At 44.3% G+C, this 22499-nt stretch overlaps 1 protein-coding gene across 1 annotated transcript in view; it reads right to left on the bottom strand.

The window, feature by feature from the left end:
• The window catches only part of LOC126980427 (LIM/homeobox protein Lhx1-like), a 67031-nt gene that overhangs the window by 28415 nt on the left and 16117 nt on the right, over window positions 1-22499 (bottom strand). The window contains exons 2-4 of the mRNA XM_050830340.1: window positions 7413-7615; window positions 6609-6853; window positions 5904-6068 (exon numbers count right to left, since the gene is read on the bottom strand). Of these exons, the coding sequence (XP_050686297.1) occupies window positions 5904-6068; window positions 6609-6853; window positions 7413-7615 (613 nt within the window). The remainder of the gene's footprint in view (window positions 1-5903; window positions 6069-6608; window positions 6854-7412; window positions 7616-22499) is intronic.

Below are 22499 nucleotides of genomic sequence, written 5' to 3'. Positions count from 1 at the left end.
TCTTCCTTCGCTTTCCCTTTCTTCCCATTCCCCTTCTTCCACCTAACCGTTCCCATCTTCCGTTTCTTCTTTATATTTAACATCTTCCCTTCTTCCCCTTCTTTACCCTTATCATCCCCTTCTCTTTCTTCTTCTTCTTCCTTTGCTTTCCCTTTCTTCTCCTTCTCCTTCTTCCACCTTATCTTCCCCTTCATATTTTAGTAACAACTCCCTTTTCCCTAATTCTATCTACTCTTTCTATCCCCTTCCTGTTTCTTTATCCCCTCCCTTTATTCTGTCTTTCTATGCTTCATTCTTCCCTTCGTCTTTCTTCAAGCAACCATTCCCTTTCTTCCTATTTTTTTTGTTCTCTGTTCTTTTCCTTCGCCATCCGCCTCCTTTTTTATTCAGCTTGTTTCCCTTTACCTCACTTTTTCACCTTCCCTCATATTCCAACCTCATCCCTGACCCACTTTGTACCTCCTCTTTTCTCCTATTACTTTCCCCTCATCGTCCTCTTCTCTTTCTTCTCCTTCTTTTTCCTTTGCTTTCCCTTTCTTCCCATTCTCCTTCTTTCCCCTCATCATCCCCTTCATCTTCTCCATTGTCTTCCCCTTCACATTTTAGTAACAATTTCCTTTTCCCTTTTCTTATTATACATTTACTCTGTCACCCACAACAACAACAACAACTATAAAACTACAAAAACAGAGAAAAAAACAAGAGAGAGAGAGAGAGAGAGAGAGAGAGAGAGAGAGAGAGAGAGAGAGAGAGAGAGAGAGAGAGAGAGAGAGAGAGAAAAGCGAGAAAAAAACATCACCAAACAACAAGAGCAACACAAACAACCGACACAAACAGGGAACACGATACGCGCTGTTTGTTCGTTCGTTTGTTTGTCTGTCAGCCAAGTCATACAGACCCAAAACAAACACATCATAAAAAAAAAATAATCAAGACGAGCAACCGACATACGAACGAAAGACCGAGCGATGCGAGTTTGTTTAAGAAAGATCAAGACAGACAGACAGACAGACAGACAGGCGAATTGAGAAACGTCCCCCCCAAAAATAAGTCGCACGAAATAAGTCGCAGCACAAAGTCAATAAACCAAACGTGTCCAGGCAATTATTGGATGAGAGAGAGAGAGAGAGAGAGAGAGAGAGAGAGAGAGAAAGAAGAAGAAGAAATAGAAGAAAAGGAGGAAGAAGAAGAAGCAGATTGAGAAAGAGGAGGAAGAGGAGGAGGAAATAAAGAGGTGGAGAAGAGGGAGTGAAAGACAGAAAAGAAAAAAAAAGAGAATGAGAACCAGGAACAAAATAAGAAAACAAAAAATGAGCAACAGAAAGAAAATAAAGAAAAAAAGAGCAAGGAAAAAAGGAAAGAAGATGAAAGCAAACTCCTCTTCACTCCATCACGACACTCCTCCTCCTCCTCCTCCTCCTCCTCCTCCTCCTTCTTCTTCTTGTTCATCACAACCTCAGCCAAGGAACAGCTGCCGGGTGTCTCTTGTGTTGGCGTGGCAGCTTGGTCAACGAGAGTCTTCCAAGGCTATTAACCAATTATCAACTTTGCAAGGAGGACGAGGACAAGGAGGAGGAGGAGGAGGAGGAGGAGGAGGAGGAGGAGGCGGGTCGTGATGCAGTGAACGAGGTATTTGCTTGCTACATATTATCCTCTTCTCTTTTTTAATTCTCCTTTTGGCTTGTTTTTAATTCTCACTTTTTGTTTTCTTCCTCCTTTTTCCTTATGCATTGTGCTGGGAAGGAGGAAGAGAGAAGGGAGAGAGAAGGGGGCAGAGGCGGGTTCCTTTTTTTATGGCTGGGAAGGAAAGGAAGGAAAGGGATGGGAAGGGAAAGGAAAGGAAAGGTTAAAGGGTGAATGGAAGAGATGAAAGTCATATGGAAGGACGGAAAGAGGAAAGGAGACGAGACGGAATAGGGAGGAGGAGGAGGAGGAGGAGGAGGAAGTAAAGGAGGAGGAGGAGGAAGAATGGTTTTAAGTCTTCATAAAACACAGTTAAACGTCACCGGAACACCGCTAGCTAAAGGAGGAGGAGGAGGAGGAGGAGGAGGAAGGAAAAGAGGAAAAAGGAGAAAAAGTGGATAAATACGAGGAGACATTTTGGAGACGAAATACAAAATCAACGAAAAAAGAGAGGATGAAGACAAGAAAACGAGAGAATGAAGAAAGAACGAAAGAAAAGATGGACGGGAGGGGAAGAGAAACGAAACGGAGAAGAAAGAATGGGGAAAATGAATCACCCACACCATCTACACCTACACCATCTACACCCACACCCACGTCACTCAAACAAAAGAAAAAGAACGACCCGGAGAAAAGAAAGTTGAAAAAAAAATCACCCCATCCACATCCCATCACCCACACTCACACCTTTGCATCCACATCTACACCCACACCTCTGCATCCACACCACCCACACCTACACCCACGTCACCACCTTCCTCCCCCCCCCCCGTCCCTGGGTGGGTGTACGCCGGTAAACTCCTGGTTATGAGCCTTTTCGTGGATCTCACTTTACCTCGTCCATCAAACTGTCAGCGAAGGATAGATTGCTACCAGATCCTCCTTCTCCTCCTCCTCCTCCTCCTCCTCCTCCTCCTCCTCCTCTTCCTCCTGTCAACTTCTCCTCCCCCTCTTCCCTCTTCTTTATCTCCTCCTCCACCTTTATCTCTTCCTCTGTCTCCTCCTTTTTCTTCTCTTAATTTCTTATGATTCGCTTCTTTCTCTTTTTTTTCTTCTTCTCTTCCTAAACCTCCTTCTCCATCTTTTCTTTGGTATATATTGTGTGCTTCCTTCTCGTTCTCCATTTCATCTTCTCTCTCTTTTGCCGCCTTCTCTTCCTCTTCCTTCTCCCCATTCTCCCCTTTCTTATTCATATTCCTTCTTTTCCTCCTTTTCTTTTTCATTCATATATACTTCCTTCTCACTTTTTTCCTGCATGCTCATACTTTTCTTCCTCTTCCTATTCCTCTATTTCCAACACCTCTCTCTCTCTCTCTCTCTCTCTCTCTCTCTCTCTCTCTCTCTCTCTCTCTCTCTCTCTCTAATGTCAGCTGATCAGCCACAAAACCGGCAACTAAGTGGCTTCGCGCAAACCTTGAATTCCTCGCCTGATTGTGGAATGTGAGGGGAAGGGCGCGAGGGGAAGGGAGGCGACGGGAAGGGAGGGGAAGGGAGGAAGAGGTAGGAAGGGCAGCGTGCGTGTGAGGGGAGAAGAGGAAGGGAGAGAGGGGAGAGGAGAGTGCAGTGTTGGGGTGAGGATGGCCGGAAGGGTACGGCGGGCGGGGAGAGGAGGGGAGAGGTAGGGTAGGGTAAGGGGTAGAGAGGTAAGGGAGAGAGAGGAAAGTAGGGTGCAGTGTAAGGGGGAGGAAGGTGGGAGGAGAGAGGGGAGAGAGAGAGAGAGAGAGAGAGAGAGAGAGAGAGAGAGAAAAAGAGAGAGGGAGACGGGGAGAGAGAGAGAGAGAGAGAGAGAGAGAGAGAGAGAGAGAGAGAGAGAGAGAGAGAGAGAGAGAGAGAGAGAGAGAGAGAGAGAGAGAAACAAATAATCAATGAAAGAGAAAGAAAGAAGGAAAGGAAAGGAAGAAAAAAGAAAGAATGAGAGAGAGAGAGAGAGAGAGAGAGAGAGAGAGAGAGAGAGAGAGAGAGAGGGGAAAGGAATGAGCTAATTTTAAAGTCCAATGCCTCGGTTCAATTCTCGGCCGGAAATTTGGCAACACTGCACTCGAGGTTTGTATACACGGGGCGATCTGGCAACAGTGTCCAGCGGCTTTGTTTACCTCGCGGTCTTCAAGGAAACAAAAGACGAGCAGATGGCACTGATAGATGGCATTGATCGGCATTATATTCGTGTGTGTGTATGTGTGTGTGTGTGTGTGTGTGTGTGTGTGTGTTTATCTATACTGGGCATGTCATTTCTCTTTCTCTCTCTCTCCTTTCGTGTTTCTTTGTACTGCGTTTTGTTTTATTTTACGTCACGGTTTTATGAGACGTATTGTTTGTTTGTTTGTGTTTGTGTGTTAGTTTGTGTTTGTGTAGTGTTTAGGTGACTTGAGAATACGCGAATAAAAAATAAAGAAAAAGAAAACAACGATGATTTTTGACACTGCAGAATTCAACAACCAAAATTTTTTCCTTTCGCTGCCTTTTCCTACTCCCATTTTTCTAACAACAGCATTTTTTTTCAGACAACTTACAACTACTTTTATTTTCCTTTTCTTCCTCCTTTTCCATTCCCATAAAGACAACTACAAAAACAACCAACAACTCCAACAACACCAGATATTAACAACCCACTCTCTTCTCTTGTCCTCTTCTTCCTTAGTTTTCCTCTTTCTCATCAGCACAACTTCAACAACAATATCTACCACCATTGCTCTTTCCTTGTCCTCCTTTTCCTATATGCTTCACCACCTCCAGAAACTAACAACCAATGCATTTCTTTTTCATGTCTTCCTCTTTTTCTTTATTTCCTTACGCATCAACACCACCATTGCTCTTTTCTTTTCCTCCTTTTCCTATATTCTTCACAACCACCAAAAACTAACCAATGCTTCTCTTTTCCATATCTTTCTCTTTTCTTTATTTCCTTTCCCATGGAGACAACCATCACAACCACCACCACAAGAACAGCACCAGCAACAGGAGGAGGAGGAGGAGGAGGAGGAGGAGGAGGAGCCATAAGCACAAACAAGGCAGCAGTTTCCGGAGTGACAAGGGCGCCATTAAAGGGTCGTTCCATCCTGCCCCGTAATAGTGTTCCTTCCGTCTGGCCGCGAACTGTCCCGCTGCAGAGGCCGAGGAAGGCGACGGAGGCAGTAAACACCACGTTACTGCCGCTTGCGAGGACTGACGGAGGCGCTCAAGATGGTGACGAAGGCGCTGAAGAGGGTGACGAAGGCAATGAACTGACTTAAAGTGACTGACGGAGGCGGTGAAGTCGATAAAATGGCTGTTGTGACGCTGAGGAGGCTGTCGTGACTTAAAATGACTGACGAAGGCGATGAAGTGGGTTAAAATGTCTGATAGAGACGGTTAAGTGGCTGACATGACTTATATTGGCTGACGGAGGCGCTGACGTGACTTGAAGTGACGAGAGAAGGCGCTGAAGGTACTGATGCAGGCGCTGAAGTGACTGCTGAAGGTGCTGAAGTGACTGACATGGCTTAAAGTGGCTGACGGAGGCGCTGAAGTGGATTCCGAGATTTAAAATGGCTGACGAGGATGCAAAAGTAAAGGACATGACTTGAAGTGACGTGAGAGAAACAACTTTTTTCCCCCTGAGGCAATATTTGCACTTTTCTTTTTAATCCATCACTCCGTCTGGACCTCAATGGATTCTAGAAACTTAATACATAACAAAAATAAAGCAAATTAACGCCACCTCAAAACACTGACTTCACCAAACTTAAAATTCCTTTGGTGGCGGCGGGGGCGAGGGGAAGGGGAAGGGGAAGGGGAGAGGGGAGGGAGGGGGCGGCGGCGTCAAACTTCCCCTCACGTCGCTGAACGAGAACTTAAGAGAAATTCAAGACAAAGTTTCGTGTCCATAAGAAAAAAAAAAAGATTGTGAACAAGTTTGAAGTTCCTGAAGACGGGGACGGCGAAGTTTTGGAGAGAGAGAGAGAGAGAGAGAGAACAGACATACAGACAGACGAATCAATAAATACGCAATACACAGACAAACCCTCTCTTTTAACCCTTAATTAACTCCCCCTCAACCCCCTTTCCCTCACACAGGTAACACTCCCCCAACTCCTCTACTCTCTTTCATTCTTCATACTCCTTTCTATTCTTCCACTGCACACCCTCTTCTGTTCACCGCCCCTGAGTTAGTTATCGGCTGTGTCTCTCCTACCGCTAACTTTCCCCCCCCCACAGGTAACAACAACACCTCTCCAGCTTACCTGTATGACCCGCATCGGAAGGCCCGTCTCCTTGGCCAGCTGCTCGCGGATGTGTCTCGTGGGTTTGGGCGTTTTGTTGAAGGCGTTCTTGAGGATCTCCAGCTGCTTGGCCTTGATGGTGGTTCTGGGGCCCCGTCGCTTAGCCCCCTTCTCCTCCTCGGCCCCCTGGTGGAAGGAGGAGAAAGGAGGGTAAAGGCTGATCATTGGGTTAAGGTGTTGAATGGAGAAGCGGGAGTCTTTTATGAGTGTTTGAGTTATAGTGACGAGTGTAGGATGTAGAAATAGAGGTCTTATAGATTATTTAGTTATTGTTAAATGTATAGAATGGAGAAATGGGAGTGGTAAATGTGGCAAGGAAAGAATGTATAAGTTGAGGATGGAAAAGTCATTGGGTCTCTAAATTAAGTGTCTAGGGATATGAAATTTTTATATATTTTCTTTTACGATTGAGTTTATAATATTTCAACAGGAATCGGAAAATTCAACACTTGTATTTAACTCTGTCCTAGAAAACGTAATAAAAAAGCCAAACTAGTCACATAACTGTTAATAAATACTAATAAGACGTCCATTTTTTTATTATTGTTTCCTTTTTTTGTGTCCTTGAGCTGTCTCCTTTAATGTAAAAAAAAAAAAAAAAAAAAAAAAATTCTGACGTATTTAAGTAGCCGAATGAGGTCAAAAATATGGCGCCCTGCTACTCACCCTCTTGTCGTCATCGTCCTTAGAAGCCTCCAGATCCTCGTCCTCGTCCTCGCCATCATCGCGGGAGTTGACGCTTGAGGCTTTGTCGAGGTCGGTGGTCTGGGTGGCCGAGGGCGTGGCGGGGGTGGCGGGCGTGTTGGGGGCGTGCAGGGCGGTGGAGTCGGAGCCCGGGGACTTGAGCGAGGCGTCCCCGGTGTCCATACTCTCGATGTCCTCCTCCTCGTCGCTCATCACATACGGGTCCACTGCAAGGGAGGCGTGGAGGCTGTGAAATGGCCGGCCGCCCCCTCCGCTGCCGCCATCACCGCCATCGTTCATTTCCTCCCCTCTTCTCTCCCTCTTAACTCCTCCTCTCCCTTGCTCTGCCTACTTTTACTCCTTCCCTTGCTCTTTTATCTTCTCCTACTCTTTTGTGCTTTTTCCTTTTTTCTCTCTCCTCTCCTTTGCTCTCCTATCTTTACCACTGTCTTCTTATTATTCTAGTCTTCATAGTTACTCTCCGTTGTTTTCCCCTTCTTCACTACTCTCCCATGCTCTCCCTTTCTTCACGACTGTCGCTTGCTTTCCCTTCCCCCACAGCTGTTTTCCCTTCCTTTCCCCTTTTCCACACCTTTCTGTTTAGCCATCTTCTCTCCCTTTTCCTTCCTAACTTTTATCCCTTCATTCACGTTCCCTACAAGTCCCATCTAAATCTTTTCTGACTCCTAAATATAAGATACTTTCGTTGTAGATTAAAATAGAAAAAAAAGTATGTCAGGTGAGTTCAGGTATGAGAGAGTTCCCACCTGGACACCGATTTCTCACCTGTCAGTTTGCCGCTCATGTAGTCTTGTTTGCACACGAACTTGTTTTCCTCGAGCACGTAGAGTTCCTCGCCGGTGGAGAGCTGCTTGCGGCAGACGCAGCAGGTGAAGCACTTGAGGTGGAAGACGCGGTCGCGGGCCTTCCTTACCAGGTCCTGCGGAGAGATGCCCTGCAGACACCCCGAACACTTGGTCCCGAACCGCCTGCGGGAGGAGAACCGAGAGGAGCTTAGCGAGGGCGGGAAGACTATGGAGGAGGAGGAGACAATGGAGGAGGTGGAGGAAGGTAGGTAAAAACAGATAAAGAAAAGGAAGTAGCAGACACAGTGGAGGGGAAGTAGACGCAACAGAAGGAGCATAAAGAGGTGAAGAGAGATGATAAGTACGAATAGGAGGATTAGGAGGGTAAGTAAAGATGAGGTAAGAGAAGAAAAAGGAGGAAAAGGAGAAGGAGGAGGAGGAGGAAGAAGAAAGAGGAGGAGGAAAACCCTTGCCCGGAGATAACACAGAGATCAAAGGAGGATGGTAATGACGCGAGGTTAAGATGGACAGCCAAGAACAAACAATTTTACACACACACACACACACACACACACACACACACACACATTACCCCTCATCTCCCCACGCCCCTTCCCTCCCTCACACATTACGCCACCCTCCCTCCCCTTCCCTCACACACACGTATTTATCTTTCATCTCCTCACCACGTGGATGCTGCCAATCGCGCGCCACTGAAGCCTCTCAAAGCAGCGAGGGTGTGGTAATGAGGACGTTCTGCGCGCGAGCTCGTCACCTGATACCGACCGATTCGAGGTGAGAGGAAAAAATAGTGAAAAAAGACGCCAAAAAAAAAAAAAGTATTCCTCGCTCGACGACTGAGCTTCATGTGTTGTTTTTTCCTATTGTGAATTTTTTTCCTGATTGATTTTTTTTTCTCTCGTTGCTTCGATTACATTACGTTTTCTTTTCTTTCTGTTTATTTGCTTCGATTTGTTATAAAGAAGGAAGAAGGAAAAAGGAAAAGAGGAAGACGACGATGATCATGAAGATATGGATGATGATGATGATGATGATACAAACAAAGAAGAAAAGAAGAAAAGTGAAGAGAGAGAGAGAGAGAGAGAGAGAGAGAGAGAGAGAGAGAGAGAGAGAGAGAGAGAGAGAGAGAGCAAGTATCTGGCACATATCGACCATCTTGTGTTCCTCCGCTCGCCACCCCATCTCGCCCCGCCCCGCCCCGCCCCGCCCCGTCTGGACACATGCTCTGCTTCCCCCCCCCTCCTCTCCTACCCCGTCCCAATGCTCGGCGGGGCACTGAAGGTGGGTCTCGGCGCTCAGGTGGAGGAATTGATTGATTTGAAGAGTCTCAGGTGGGAAGATGAGTTGAGGTGTTACTCTTTAATTGTCTGTGTTAACGTTAATGTCTTTCTTAACTCTCTCTTCTCCTCTAAAAACAAAACTATACTCCTCCTCCTCCTCCTCCTTCTTCTCCTTCTCTTTCTCCTGTTCTATCCTTTTTACATATATTTCCGTCATTTTGCATAAGTGTTCATCTCATTCTTCCTCCTTTTCTTCCTCTGTAATTTTTGCTTTATGCCTCGCGATTTCGATGTTATTATTGCTGCTTCGTTGATGTTCAAGCTTGATACTTGCAGGAAGATGATGTTAAAATGATGTTAAATTGTTACGTTGTCAAGCAAAGGATAGGAGGAAATTTCGAAGGACAGGACAAGTATAGTCAGAGGAGGAAGAGGAAAAGGAAAAGGAGGAAAGAAAAGAAAGAGGGAGAAAAATAAAATTGAATGAAAAAGGGCATATCATGAACGACAGTAAAAGTAGTCGGGGAAAAAGAAAGATGAGGAAAAAGCAGAAAGAAAAGGATAAAAATTGAGTTTAAAATGAAAAATATGAAGTAGGGTAATAGCAGCTGGAAGAGGAGATAGAGGAGGAGGAGGAAGAGGAAGTGGCGAAAGAGAAGAAGAACGCGTCTCGTCCAAGGTGTGTAGAGCAGCGTGTCTTCACCTGGCCGCTGCTCCTCACCTGTTGTCCCTCGCCACACGATTACCGGCGACGAGGAGAGGAATTAATGCTTCCAAATGACACGCCGGCAACCCATTACTCCTCCTCCTCCAGTTTCTTCGTCCGTTACTGCTATTACTATTACATCTCTATATACTCTCTCTCTCTCTCTCTCTCTCTCTCTCTCTCTCTCTCTTATTACATATTTTCCTCCACCGAAATCTACACGTTTAGAACCGGAGAGAGAGAGAGAGAGAGACAGACGGACGGACGGACGGACGGACAGACAGAGAGACGCGCTAACCCCTCCGGGCGACGACATACACACACACACACACACACACACACACACACACACACACACACAGGGATGCAAATGAGTCGGGTTGGAGGTAATTTTCTCCACCTCGGCCTCGTCTCGTCCCTCGGCGGCGTGAAGACTGACTTAAGCAGCCCCGCCGTGAATACATTTCCCTCCCTCGCCCTTCACGCCTTCCGTCTACTTGTAATATACGTGTTTCAAAGTTTTTTTTAATATTATTTTTAGTGCTCCTTAACTTAAAATGGATACGATTAAATGGCATCTTTCATTTTGTCTTCGTTGTATATGTGTGTTTTAAAATACTTCTTATGTTTCGGAGTACTTTTAAAATGTTTCAAGGTTTTTTTTCTTTAATTTCTTTTAGTGTTTCTTTTGTTACAGGATACAGTTTATGGCATCTTTCATTTTGTCTTCGTTTAGTAAGTATGTTTTAAAATACTTCTAATGTTTCGAAGTACTTTTAAAATGTTTCAAGGTTTTTTTTCTTTAATTTCTTTTAGTGTTTCTTTTGTTACAGGATACAGTTTATGGCATCTTTCATTTTGTCTTCGTTTAGTAAGTATGTTTTAAAGTACTTCTAATGTTTCGAAGTACTTTTAAAATGTTCCAAAGTTTTTTTTCTTTAATTTCTTTAGGTGTTTCTTTAGTTACAGGATACATTTTATGGCATTTTTCATTTTGTCAAGTTGTGTATATACGTTTTCAAGTACATCTAATGTTTCAGAGTACTTTTAATATATGTGTTTCAAAGTTTTTTTAATTACTTTTCGTCTTTCCTTAACTCCAATACAAACAATTTGCGCCATCTTTAATTTTGTCTGCGTTTAGTATGTGTGTTTTAAAGAGCTTCTAATGTTTCAAAGTACTTTTAATATGTTTAAATTTTTTTATAATTATTTTTAGTGTTTCTTTGTTTAAATGGATACGGTTTTCTCTAGTTTTCAATCTGTTTACTTTTATTATTTACGACAGTACTCTTGGCGCTCCGTCACCTAGGAGAGATACGATTTAATTTAGTTCTAGTTCTCAGTCTCTGTTTCAAAGTACTGTAAGTGTTTCTTTATCTAAAATGTACACAATTTACGTCTGTTTACTTTTAATCTATGTTTCGAATAAAATTTAGCGTTTCTTACCCAGAATGAACACAATTTGCTGCACCTTTCAACTGTCTGATTTTAAGATGTTTCAATATACTTTTGGTCTTATATTCAGAATGGACCAAATTCATTACACCTTTCAGTCCGTCTCTTTTTAATATGTATAACAGTACTTGTGAAGCTCCTTTACCGAACGGATACAATTTGCTCCTTCTACCGGTTTCTCTACTTTCAATACGCGTGATTAATGTGTACGATCAATATGTATCAGTGATCATTTAAAAATATGAATGAATGAATATAATTTCCTCGAGTTATTAGCGTTCTTTTTTTTTTTTTACAACAAAGGAGACAGCTCAAGGGCACACAAAAAAGGAAACAATAATAAAAAAAAAAAAGCCCGCTACTCGCTGCTCCTATAAAAAGAATCAAAAGAGGTGGCCGAAAGAGAGGTCAATTTCGGGAGGTCTACTTTCACTATACGTCTTTTTAATTTTGGGTTTCCATGTTCAAAGTGTCATTTTACTACCCACGTGTTTTGAGTATACTTTCAAAGCAGCAAATCACTCCACCTCCTCCTCCTCCTTCCCCCCCCCCCTCTTATCTTTACTATCAAATTTTAAACGCATATTCTTGGTGTTTTATGTATTTTAGTGTTTCTCTGCTGAAGTGAGTACATTTTTATTAGATTTCCACTCTTACATGCTTATAATATTGACATGTTTAATTATTTATGAGTTGTAAGTTTTTTTTTACCTCAAGTGAAAAAAACTGATAAGCAGATGAGTGTATACCATTATTATTTCTCTCTCTCTCTCTCTCTCTCTCTCTCTCTCTCTCTCTCTCTCTCTCTCTCTCTCTCTCTCTCTCTCTCTCTCTCTCTCTCTCTCTCTCTCTCTTTCCATGGCTGTTTTCATCTTCTTAAAGCATGTCTACACTTTTACCTCTGAAAAAAATAGAGAAAAAAATATATACCTTCTCTTGGCTCACTGTTATAACCTCCATTCTGTCCCGGCCTGCAGGAGGGACGGCGAGGAGAAGAGAGAAGAGGAGGAAGAAAATGACAAGGGTGAGGAGGACGAAGGAGATAAATACAGGTGTTGAAAAAGTAAGAAAAGAAGCACACACACACACACACACACACACACACACACACACACACACAGGGCAACGAAGAAGCACGAAGACCCCGAGAAATATTAGGCAAAGGACAGGAATTAGGCGAGCGAACCTGACATTTTCGAATTACTCCCCTTCATCAGAGGAGGAGGAGGAGGAATAGGAGGAGGAGGAGGAGGAAGGTGGGAGGTAGGACAGCTAGGCATAGAGAGGAACGCAAGGGTAAAGGGGTAAGAGAAGGGGGAGAGGCAAAAGAGGACAGAAGGAAGAGAAGGGAAGGAGGGATAGGTAAGGACATGAGGGAGGAAGAAAACGATAGAAGATGAAACCGTGAGGGAAGGAAAGGGAGGGAAAGGAAAGGGAGAGATAGGGAGGGAGGTAAAGAACATAGAAGAAGAGAAGGAAAAATAGGAGAGGGAGAGGAAGGTAGAAAACGATAGAGATATTAAGGAAGAAGGGAGAAAGGGAAGGAGAGAAAATGGAAAAGGCAGAGAGGAAGAAGAGAGTGAAGAGAGTAAAGAGAAAAGGAAAGAAAAATAGGAGAAATGGAGGTTGGTGGATGACGATTGATAAACATAAGAAAAAGGAAGGATATGAAATGGAGAAAAAGAAAGGAAAGAAAAGGGAGTAAAGGGGAGGGAAAAGAAGAGGACGGGGGCGTGTCGAGCTACCATTGGGCCTCCGTCAATACCCAGTCACCGGTGGTCACCTGGGCGGGTAATGCATGCAAAACACAGGCTCGCTTACCTCGGCCCATCCAGCAGCGGCCGTGTCCTTATCACTCCCTCAGGCCGGTTGGGGAGGGAAAGGAGGGGCCGGGGAGGGAAAGGGTGGAAGGGAGGGAGGGAGGGTTAGGTAGGGAAGGGAAAGTAGAAACGGGTGCACGAGTGAGTGGGTAAGTGTGATGAGGGAGTGAGGGAAGGAGTTAGTGAAGAAAGAAGGAAGGGATGATAATGAAAATGGGTGGAAGTTAAAGAGAAAGTAATGAGAGAAGATGGACTGAGACGATTAATGAAAAGGAGAAATAAAAGCACAGCGGACTCTGAATACTGATAAAGGTGAGGTTGAAGGTATAGAGAAAAAAGTCATTGTAACAGACCAACACAAATGGAAAAGAGAAGAGTAGTGAAGAGGTAAATAAGCTCATACGCGCAAGAACGCATCCTAATAACAGAAACAATAGATAAAGAAAAAAACACGAAAAAAACACGAAAATACAAAAGAACCAAGCCATGATATATAAAGTCCAGAAACAAGATAACGAATATATATATATAAAAAAAAAAATAATAATTCGAGACCTTCCTATACGACCAAAAAAAATAAAAATAAAATAAAGGTAGACAAGAAGAAAAGAGAAGTAACAAAAAAAAAAAGAACTTAATTAAAACCACCACCATTACCACCAACCTTCCTAGCCTCCCCCCTCACCCCCCCCCCCCCTGTCCGTCGCCTATCCCAGAGCCTAAGGGGACACAGGGAGCCTCGCCGCCCGTCCGCATGTCCGTCTGTCTGTCCGCCGTCCGCCACACACTTCACCGCAACGGAAACTCGAAGGTCAGGCAATACAGTGAAGCATTTGCGGGTGGTCTACTGGTAAAGTGAAACACGCATGCGCAGTTTCGTTATAATTCTCTCTCTCTCTCTCTCTCTCTCTCTCTCTCTCTCTCTCTCTCTCTCTCTCTCTCTCTTTCTCTCTTATTCACTGTCTGGCTCCTTTAGTTTCTCTCTCCGACTTCTCTTCTCTTCCCTTTCTTGTCTCTTCTGCTTCTTTTCCCTTATATATCTTTTAAGCTTTCTTCCTTCCTTCCTCTCTCTCTCTCTCTCTCTCTCTCTCTCTCTCTCTCTCTCTCTCTCTCTCTCTCTCTCTCTCTCTTGTTTTGTCTTATCTTCTTTTCTTCCTCTTCTCTTTGCTTCCCTTCTCTCCTCTTCTCTCCTCTTCTCTCCTCCTCCTCGCCTCACGTGCCTTCACCTCACCTCACACCTTCCCTCCTTCCTTCCTTCCGCCTCGTAATGACAGGTATCAGAAATTCAGGTGTGCAGGTAAGGTCTTAACTCACCTGTCGTGGCGCTCTCCGTGCAGGTGTAAATTCAGGTAATGCTATAAACTATTTTTTTTCTCTCTTCTTGGTCGTAGTTTTCTTTATTTATATTTGCCGCATTATTTTTTTCTCTTTATTGTATTTTTCATTTCCTTTTTTGTTTTATTTTTCAGCAGTTTTTTTTGTTTGGTTTGCTATTATTTGTTTTATCATTTGCGTTTTATTTTTATTTTCCTATTTTCGTTCTTTTCGTCATCATTTGTTATCTCCGCCGCAGTTTTCTCTATCTTTTCATCCTTTTCGTTCCATTTTCATTCTATTCGTTTCAGCTTTCCTTGTATTTTTTCTTTTCATCGCATTTTTCTAAGTAATTTCCTTTTCCTCCGCCATTTTCTTTCTTATGTGTTCCGCTCCTCGTTTTCTTTCTCGTCGTCGCATTCCCGTTTTCTCCTTGCCAATTTCCATTCCATTTATTAGTCTTTCCGTATTCATGCTCCTCGTGTTAGTGTCCATTCTCTCAAAGCGCTACAATTTCTTCACCTTTTCCTCCTCTGCTCATTCTCTTCGTCGTAGGTTTAAATATATACTTTCGTTGTTTTCTCATTTTCTTCCCCGTAGCTTTCGTCCTTTTAATACGTTACAGTTTCGCCACCTTATCATTTCTTCACTATAGGTTTCATTCCCTTAATACATTAGTTATGCATTTTTTTTTGTCCCCTGTTCTCCTTCGTGTTAATTTTCATTCTCTTAATACGGTAAAGTTTCATCGCCTATTCTTCTCTCTCCTTTTGATCCCTTTCGTCATATCTTCGTTCCCTATACGCTACAATTACACCGCCTTCCATGTCTTCACGCGTTGTTTTCCTCTTCGCTAGTGTTTTCGTTCTCTCAATACGCTAAAGTTCCTTCGCATTTTCACTTTCTTCGCTGTAAGTTCCATCCTCTCAATACACTACAGTTTCCTCGTGTTGTTCTCCTCTTCGCTATTGTTTTCGTTCTCTCAATACGCTAAAGTTCCTTCGCATTTTCACTTTCTTCGCTGTAGGTTCCGTCCTCTCAATACACTACAGTTTCCTCGCATTTTCTTCCAGCGTTATTATTCTCTACACCATTTTTTCTTCCGTCCCTCCGCCGCGCCATCGTGCCGTGTGTGTCCCCGGGGAAGACAGTGACGTGCCTGCCGGAATTGAAACTGAGGGGAAATGTGAGTGTTTCTCGGGAAGGGGAAATGACCGCCAGGATTTACCGCCGGCACTCGACCCCGCGACCCTTCCCCTCCCGTCCACCCCCAAATAAAAAACAAGAAAATAATAATAATAAAAGTTAAGAGCGCAGCAATAAAGCACAGTTCCACGTTTTCCTCCATAAAGTTGCTTGAGTTTGTGGGTCAGTAAGTAAGGTGTTGATGGGCGCACGTGGCGGGGTGTGTATCAAGTCTCATTCCCTCCTCTATGAATGATCTTCGTCCGCGGAATTTGATAATCTTAATAAAGCCCTCTGGAAGTGTTTCGTACCTCCATAACGAGACGGAAAACAGGAATTCTCGATACATAAGCACACGCAAACACCCCAATACACACAAAAACACATACAAACACGCACTCCTCCCCAACACACACAAACACACATACAGACACTCCTCCTTCTCTCCCTCTTAATACAGTCATAACTCTCCCTTTCCTTCCATTTCTCCTTCCCCTCCTCCATCTTCACCGTATTCAATGCATGTTCTTATCGTTCTTGTTCGGCCTTCACATTTGATTTTCACTTTATTATATTTATTACTGTAGTTCTCGTATTCTTCACCCTCCTTTCAGCACTCTATCCTCTCCCTCTTCTATCCCTAACCACCCCCAATCGCCCTCTTCTTCCCCATCTTCCTCTTCCTCATTCTCACTCCCTATCTCATTTCTCGTATCTTTCACCCTACTTTCACTCTATCTTCTCCCTCTTCTATCCCTAACCACCCCAATTGCCCTCTTCTTCCCCATCTTCCTCTCCCTCATTCTCACTCCCTACCTCCATTACATTTCTCGTTCTCTTTTCCTGTTCTTCATCACCTTTCATAATATTGTACTCTCTTTTCCTTTTCCCTTCCTCTAAACCCATCACAATTCTCCCCCTCACCAACACTCCCCACCCTTCTCATCTCCTAGCATCGTCCTCTCTTTCCATTTTTTTCCTTCCTCCTCATCACACTGCTCCCCCTCACCAACTCTTCCCCCCTCCCCTCTTCCCCTCCCCATCCCCTAAACACCGACACACAACCAGACCAACTTAACCTAATCCTCCGCAAACCCACAAATTCTGCCATAACCTTTAATTTACCTATCTGCAAATGACCCACCTGCGCCGACCTTTCCCCTTTTCCCTCCAGCACCTCCTCTTTCCTCCTCCCCCTTCCCATAGAGTGTACAGGTAGAGAGGAGTCCCCTGCAACCCTTCCCCCTCCTCTCCCCCTCCAACGGCTTCTGTCAGTAAATCACGCCAGGTTACCATAAATACATCAGCTGTGACACCGCCTACTCCACCCCGTCACCTTTGTCTTCATTACCTGAGTGAAGGTGAAGATAGCGAGAGGGAAGGTGGAAGGGGAAGGTGGGGGAGGAGGAGGGAGGGGGGTATAAGGGGGGAGGTGAGGCCAAGGGAAGAGAAGTGAGATAAAGCAGAGGAAATGGAAGTAAGTTAATGTATGAGGTTGAGAGAGAGAGAGAGAGAGAGAGAGAGAGAGAGAGAGGAATGGAGAATAACAAAATGGCTAACGGATGAAAAAGAGCAACACACACACACACACACACACACACACACACACACACACACACACACACACAAACACACACCTTTATATAATCCCAAAGCAAAACCCTCACCAGACCATTAAAACCATTCCCTTTTTTTTTTTATCCTTTTCTCTTTTTTTCTTTTTTTTCATGAAAGTGAGGAACCCGCGCAGCCCGATCAGTCGTGCCTCGCCCCAAGCCCTTACATGTCCCTCCTCCTTCCCCCTTCCCCTCCCATCACGACCCTTTACTCCCCATACCCCTTACCTCCCCTCCCCTCCTTCTTTGTACTCCTCCCTTTTCTCCCCCTTCATTCTCTTCCCCTCCTTCTTCCCCCTTCCCCTCCCATCACGACCCTTTACTCCCCATACCCGTTACCTCCCCTCCCCTCCCACTTTGCACTCCTCCCTTTCCTCCCCCTTCATTCTCTTTCCCTCCTTCTCCCTTTGTCTTCTTTCCCTTCCTTCACCTTCACTCTCCCCCTTCCCCCTCTCTCCCCGTTTGTTCTATTTCACTCCCTCTTACTTTTTTACCGCTTCCCATCCCTTTCCCTTCACTCTCTTCCCTTTATCCCTTCCCTTCCTCTCTGTCTTCTTCCCTTCCTCTCCCCATCCCTCCCATCATGATCTCCCCCTCTTCCTCTTCTCTCACACCCTCCTCAGGCCCCTTCAGTTCGCTCACCTGCCGCCCCCCTTAATTGCCCCTCCCCCCATTCCCCCTTCAGTCCCTCACCTCAAGTTCGCAGTCTCATAAAAAAGGGTGAGCCGGATTGATGCTGCCACTTGCCCCTTCATTGCCGCCTCATCCCCTTCTTCTCCCTCTTCATTGCATCCCTCTCACCTTTCTCCTCCCTGTTTTTTTTTTTTATCTATCTTCTGCCACTCCTCTTCTTCTCTATAACGTTTCTCTGCTTTCTCCTCCATTTTTTTTCCTCCACTTCTCTTCTCGTGTCTCTCTCTCCCTTTTCTCCACCCTGCTTTTTCTCTTTTTTTTTATTTCACTCTTCCCTTCTCTGATCATGACTCTTCTTTCTCCTCTCCGTTTAATCAGTTATTTTCTCCCACTCTTCTCTTCTTCTCTTATCATGCCTCTCTCCTTTCTCTTTGTTTTTTCTTTTTCTCCTGTTTTCTCTTCACATGAAACTGATCCTCATCTTCCTCCTCCTTTTCCTTTTTCTTTCCTACACTTCACCATTATAATTTTCTTCTTCTTTTACTCTTTTTCCCTGTATGTCCATCGCTTTCCTCTCCTCATTCTCTTTTTTTCTCTTTTCTTTAACATCGAAAACTGATCCTCCTCCTCCTCCTCCTTCTTTTCCATTTTCTTTCTTTAACTTTATCATCAACGTCATTTTCTTCTTCTTTTACTCTTTTTCCCTGTATATCCATCGCCTCCCTCTCCCCTTTTTTTTTTCTTTTCTTGTAACATCGAAAACTGATCCTCCTCTTCCTCCTCCTTTTCCTTTTTCTTTCTTACACTTCAGCATCATCGTCATTTTCTTCTTTTTTTACTCTTTTTTTCCATCGCCTTCCTCTCCCCACTTTCTTTTTCCTCTTCTCTTGTCACATCAAAAACTTTCCTTCCTCTCTTCACTGCAAAATTGTGGACCCTCTTCCCTTCCATGGCAAATTCGACCCCTTCGTTTCCCCCCTCGCAAGAAAATCGATACATCAATAAACTCTCGCGCAAAATCAACCGACATTTTTCACTCTCATTAAACACACAAAACCAGTACAAGAAGCTAAGTTGATCGCCCGTCGCTACACATTAAAAGTACTTCCATTATTATTTTTTCCCTTTATTTAGTTTTTAGGGTAAGTGTGATGGGTGTAAGTTTTGCCTCATCCTTTCAGTGACCGCTAACTTTATCTATCTACCTATCTACGTATCTCCCCGCCTACCTAACACCCTGCCTCCCAATCTACCAGCTACCTTTCCACGCCCACAAATTTTCCTTTTCCCGCCCTTAACCTCCCTTCCTGCCCTCTCTACCATACCCCCTCTTCTTATATTCCTCCTCCTTCCTTTTTCTCTCCCTTCTCTTCCTCCTACTTCCCTTCCTTCTCTCACCCCCCATAAGCCTCCCTACAGCCCTCCTTCTCTCTTCTCTTTCCTTCTTTCTCCTTCCTACCCACTTCCCTTCCTTCTCCTCCTCCATCTCTACCTCCTCTCACCCCCCAAGCCTTCCTACATCCCCCCTTTCTCTCTCTTCTCTCCCTCCTCTTACCTTGCCTGACGCCCTCCCTGTATTCCTCCTTCCCTTCCTTCTCCCCCCCCTACAAGCCTCGATACACCCCCCTTCTCTTTCTTCTCTCCTTCACTCCCTCTTCTTGCCTTACCTAACGCCCCCTTATTCCTCCTTCTTCCCCCTTCCTTGCTCCCCCCTCGACCCGCCCTTCTTGCCCCCCTTCTTCCTTTTTCTTCTCCCCGCCCTTCCCATAGCCTCAGGACCCGACGTAGGCGCCCCTGAACCCTCCTTTTATCCCACGCAGCCGCCTCCCTTTCCTCGGGGTGTGGGGGAAGGGAGGGGGGGTAGCGAAGGAGGAGGAGGTAAAGAGGGAAAGAAGAGAGATGGAAAGAGGGAAGAAAGAGAGGAGCAGAGAGAAACAGGGTTGGAAGGGAGGGCAAGAGAGAGAAAAGAGATTGAGAGGAGGGAAGGAAGGGAAAGAGGGAGAGAAAAGGAGGAGGAGGTAAAGAGGGCAAGAAGAGAAGAGAGATGGAAAGAGGGAAGAAAGAGAGGAAGGGAGAGAAAGAGGGTTGGAAGGGAGGGCAAGAGAGAGGAGAGATGGAGGGGAGAGAGATGGAGGGAAGGAGGGAGGGAGGTCCAGTCAGCCTCCAGCCAGCCAAGCTTCTCTCTCTCTTCTGTAGCCCCGCCTCTCTCTCTCTCTCTCTCTCTCTCTCTCTCTCTCTCTCTCTCTCTCTCTCTCTCTCTCTCTCTCGCCGCGCCACCCTCCCGGCTCACCATCGCGGAATACGGGGCTTGGAAACACCTGGCCGCAGATTACCCAGGTGAGATGAATTCTGTCATTGAAATTCGGGTGGTGGCCAGTCAGCGCCGCTCAGCCTGGCCACGGCGGCTCAGTGAGGGGGGGGAGGGGGAGGAGGGGTAGAATGGAGGGGGTGAATGGAAGAAATATATACAGAAAAGAATAGAAAAAGGAAAGATGTAAGAAAGTAGATATAAAAAAATAAAGAAGGAAATGTTTATGTATGAAATAAGAGCGTTAATTGAAGAAAAGGATAAGGGGAAGGGAAGAAATATAGAAACGAAAGAAAATTGTAAGAAATAAAAGAAAGAAGGGAAAAAGAGAAGAATAAAGAAAAGAAATGGAGAGAGAGCGGGGGTGGGGAGAGAAAGGGGAAGACGGGCAAAACATATATAAATGGAAAGGAGAGAAAAATGTAAGATAGAAAATGAAAAAGAAAAGAAGGAATGAAAGAAAAATGCATAGAAGGGAAAAAGAAAGGAAAGGTGAAAGTGTAAAAGGAAAAAATAGGGGAAGGAAGAACGGTGTAAGTGTATGCAATAAAAGCGTCACTCGTAGAAAAAAAGGGTAAAACGTGTTCAAAAATTTAGACGCATAGCAAATTATTTCCTTCATGAATACAGCATTTGAAGGAGGATGAAGGGTAAGAGGAAGAGAAAGAAATAAAGGTAGAAAGTTATATGTGAGGTGTGCGTGTATGAAATAAGGAAACACGTGGGAAGGGGGATAATTAACAGGTGTGGGAGATGTTGTTTACCTGGGCGTGTTGATATGACGTTGTTCTTTATAGTTTTTATTTTCGTGCGTGTAACGTTATTTATTTTTAAGGTTTCAGACTATTACTATTACTACTACGACTACTATTACAACAACAACACAAACGTCTACTATTAATGCTACTGCTCTACAAACTACTAAAACTACCACACGAACCACAGAAGAAGAAAAAAAATCAGAACTTCCCCAAAAGACACACACAGATATATACACACCTCATCCCCCTACCACACACCCTCCCTTCTCTTGCTCTTCCCTTTCCATTCCCTTTCCGTCCCCTCTCCCCCTGACAAGTCTTTCAGCACGTCAGGCCGGCATGGAAGACACACACAAAGAGTTTTTAATGCCTGGGTGCCGCCTCAAAATGCCTCCCAACTGTTACGTCACCGCGCGCTCGTCCGTCCCGCGTTCACGCCGACAACAAACGTGGGAAGAAAACGCGGCGTGGGGCCCTGCGTTCATGCGTTCACGGCCTTTGTATCTTCGGCCGCCGCTGCTCAGTTGGTGTGCAGCCGCAAAATCGCCGCTCGTTCTGTCGTTTTTCGTGAACTTGTCCGGCATATGTCTGTCTGTCGGTCCTTTGCATGGTAAGGCAAGAAGAGAGATGGAAAGAGGGAAGAAAGAGAGGAACAGAGAGAAAGAAGGTTGGAAGGGAGGACAAAAGAGAGAAAAGAGATTGAGAGGAGGGAAGGAAGGGAAAGAGGGATCGGGGGAAAAGGAGGAGGAGGTAAAGAGGGAAAGAAGAGATGAGAGAGATGGAAAGAGGGAAGAAAGAGTGCTTGCTTGCGTAGGAATTGTTTGTCTTTGTGAATTGTGTGTTTGCTTGAGTGTGTGCGTGTGTGTGCGTGTGTGACTTGGGCTATGTGTTTGCCTGTGTTTGTTTAGTTTTATGTCATTTCATTTTTGTATTTGAAAAGTCGCATATTTTTCCGTGTTTGTGTGCGTTTGTGCTTGCTTGTTTCCGTCTGTCTTGCTTGTCTTTGTGAATTGTGTGATTGTTTGTGTGTATTCGTGCGTGTGTTAGCCTTGGGTAATGTGTTTGCATGTGTTTGCTTAGTTTTGTCGCTTCATTTTTATATATTTGAAAAGTCGCATATTTTTCGTTATATTTTACGTCGTGCAATATTTCCGACTCTTTTTTACTTTAGTGCGTTAGGATATTTAGTGCTTTTAGGATACATGCGTTTTCTTGGGATAGTTTAGGATACAGTTTTTAGTAGTGTTTCTGATATTTCTTTTCTTTAGAGCGTTAGGATATATTTCTTTTCTTTAGAGCGTTAGGATATTTAGTGCTTTTAGGATACATGCGTTTTCTTGGGATAGTTTAGGATACAGTTTTTAGTAGTGTTTCTGATATTTCTTTTCTTTAGAGCGTTAGGATATTTAGTACTTTTAGGATACATACGTTTTCTTGGGATAGTTTAGGATACAGTTTTTAGTAGTGTTTCTGATATTTCTTTTCTTTAGAGCGTTAGGATATATTTAGTACTTTTAGGATACATACGTTTTCTTTAGCTAGTTTAGGATACAGTTTTCAGTAGTGTTTCTGATATTTCTTTTCTTTAGAGCGTTAGGATATATTTAGTACTTTTAGGATACACATGTTTTCCTAAGCTAGTTTAGGATACTGTTTTTAGTAGTGTGTCTTCATGATAACTCTTAATTCGAAAAGTACCTGTTCCGCTTCCGATCGCACCGGTGAAGATAGTACGAATTAGTGTAAAATCACATAATAACACAGGGGCCACTTATAAATCACCTAGATGACGCAAGAGAACCTCGGTAAATATCGGTTAGAGTAACTTGAAGAAATTTATCGTGGACACTTCCTCTATTATTCGCTTCCTCAAATGGCCATAACACACACACACACACACACACACACACACATACACATGAAAAGTGCAAACATCTACAATCGGAAATAAGAGAGAGAGAGAGA

Source organism: Eriocheir sinensis, chromosome 44 (assembly GCF_024679095.1).
Source record: "Eriocheir sinensis breed Jianghai 21 chromosome 44, ASM2467909v1, whole genome shotgun sequence".
In the NCBI taxonomy this organism is placed as follows: Eukaryota; Metazoa; Arthropoda; class Malacostraca; order Decapoda; family Varunidae; genus Eriocheir; species Eriocheir sinensis.
Note: the sequence above shows the minus strand (reverse complement) of the source record. Positions and strands in the feature narration are given on the sequence as shown.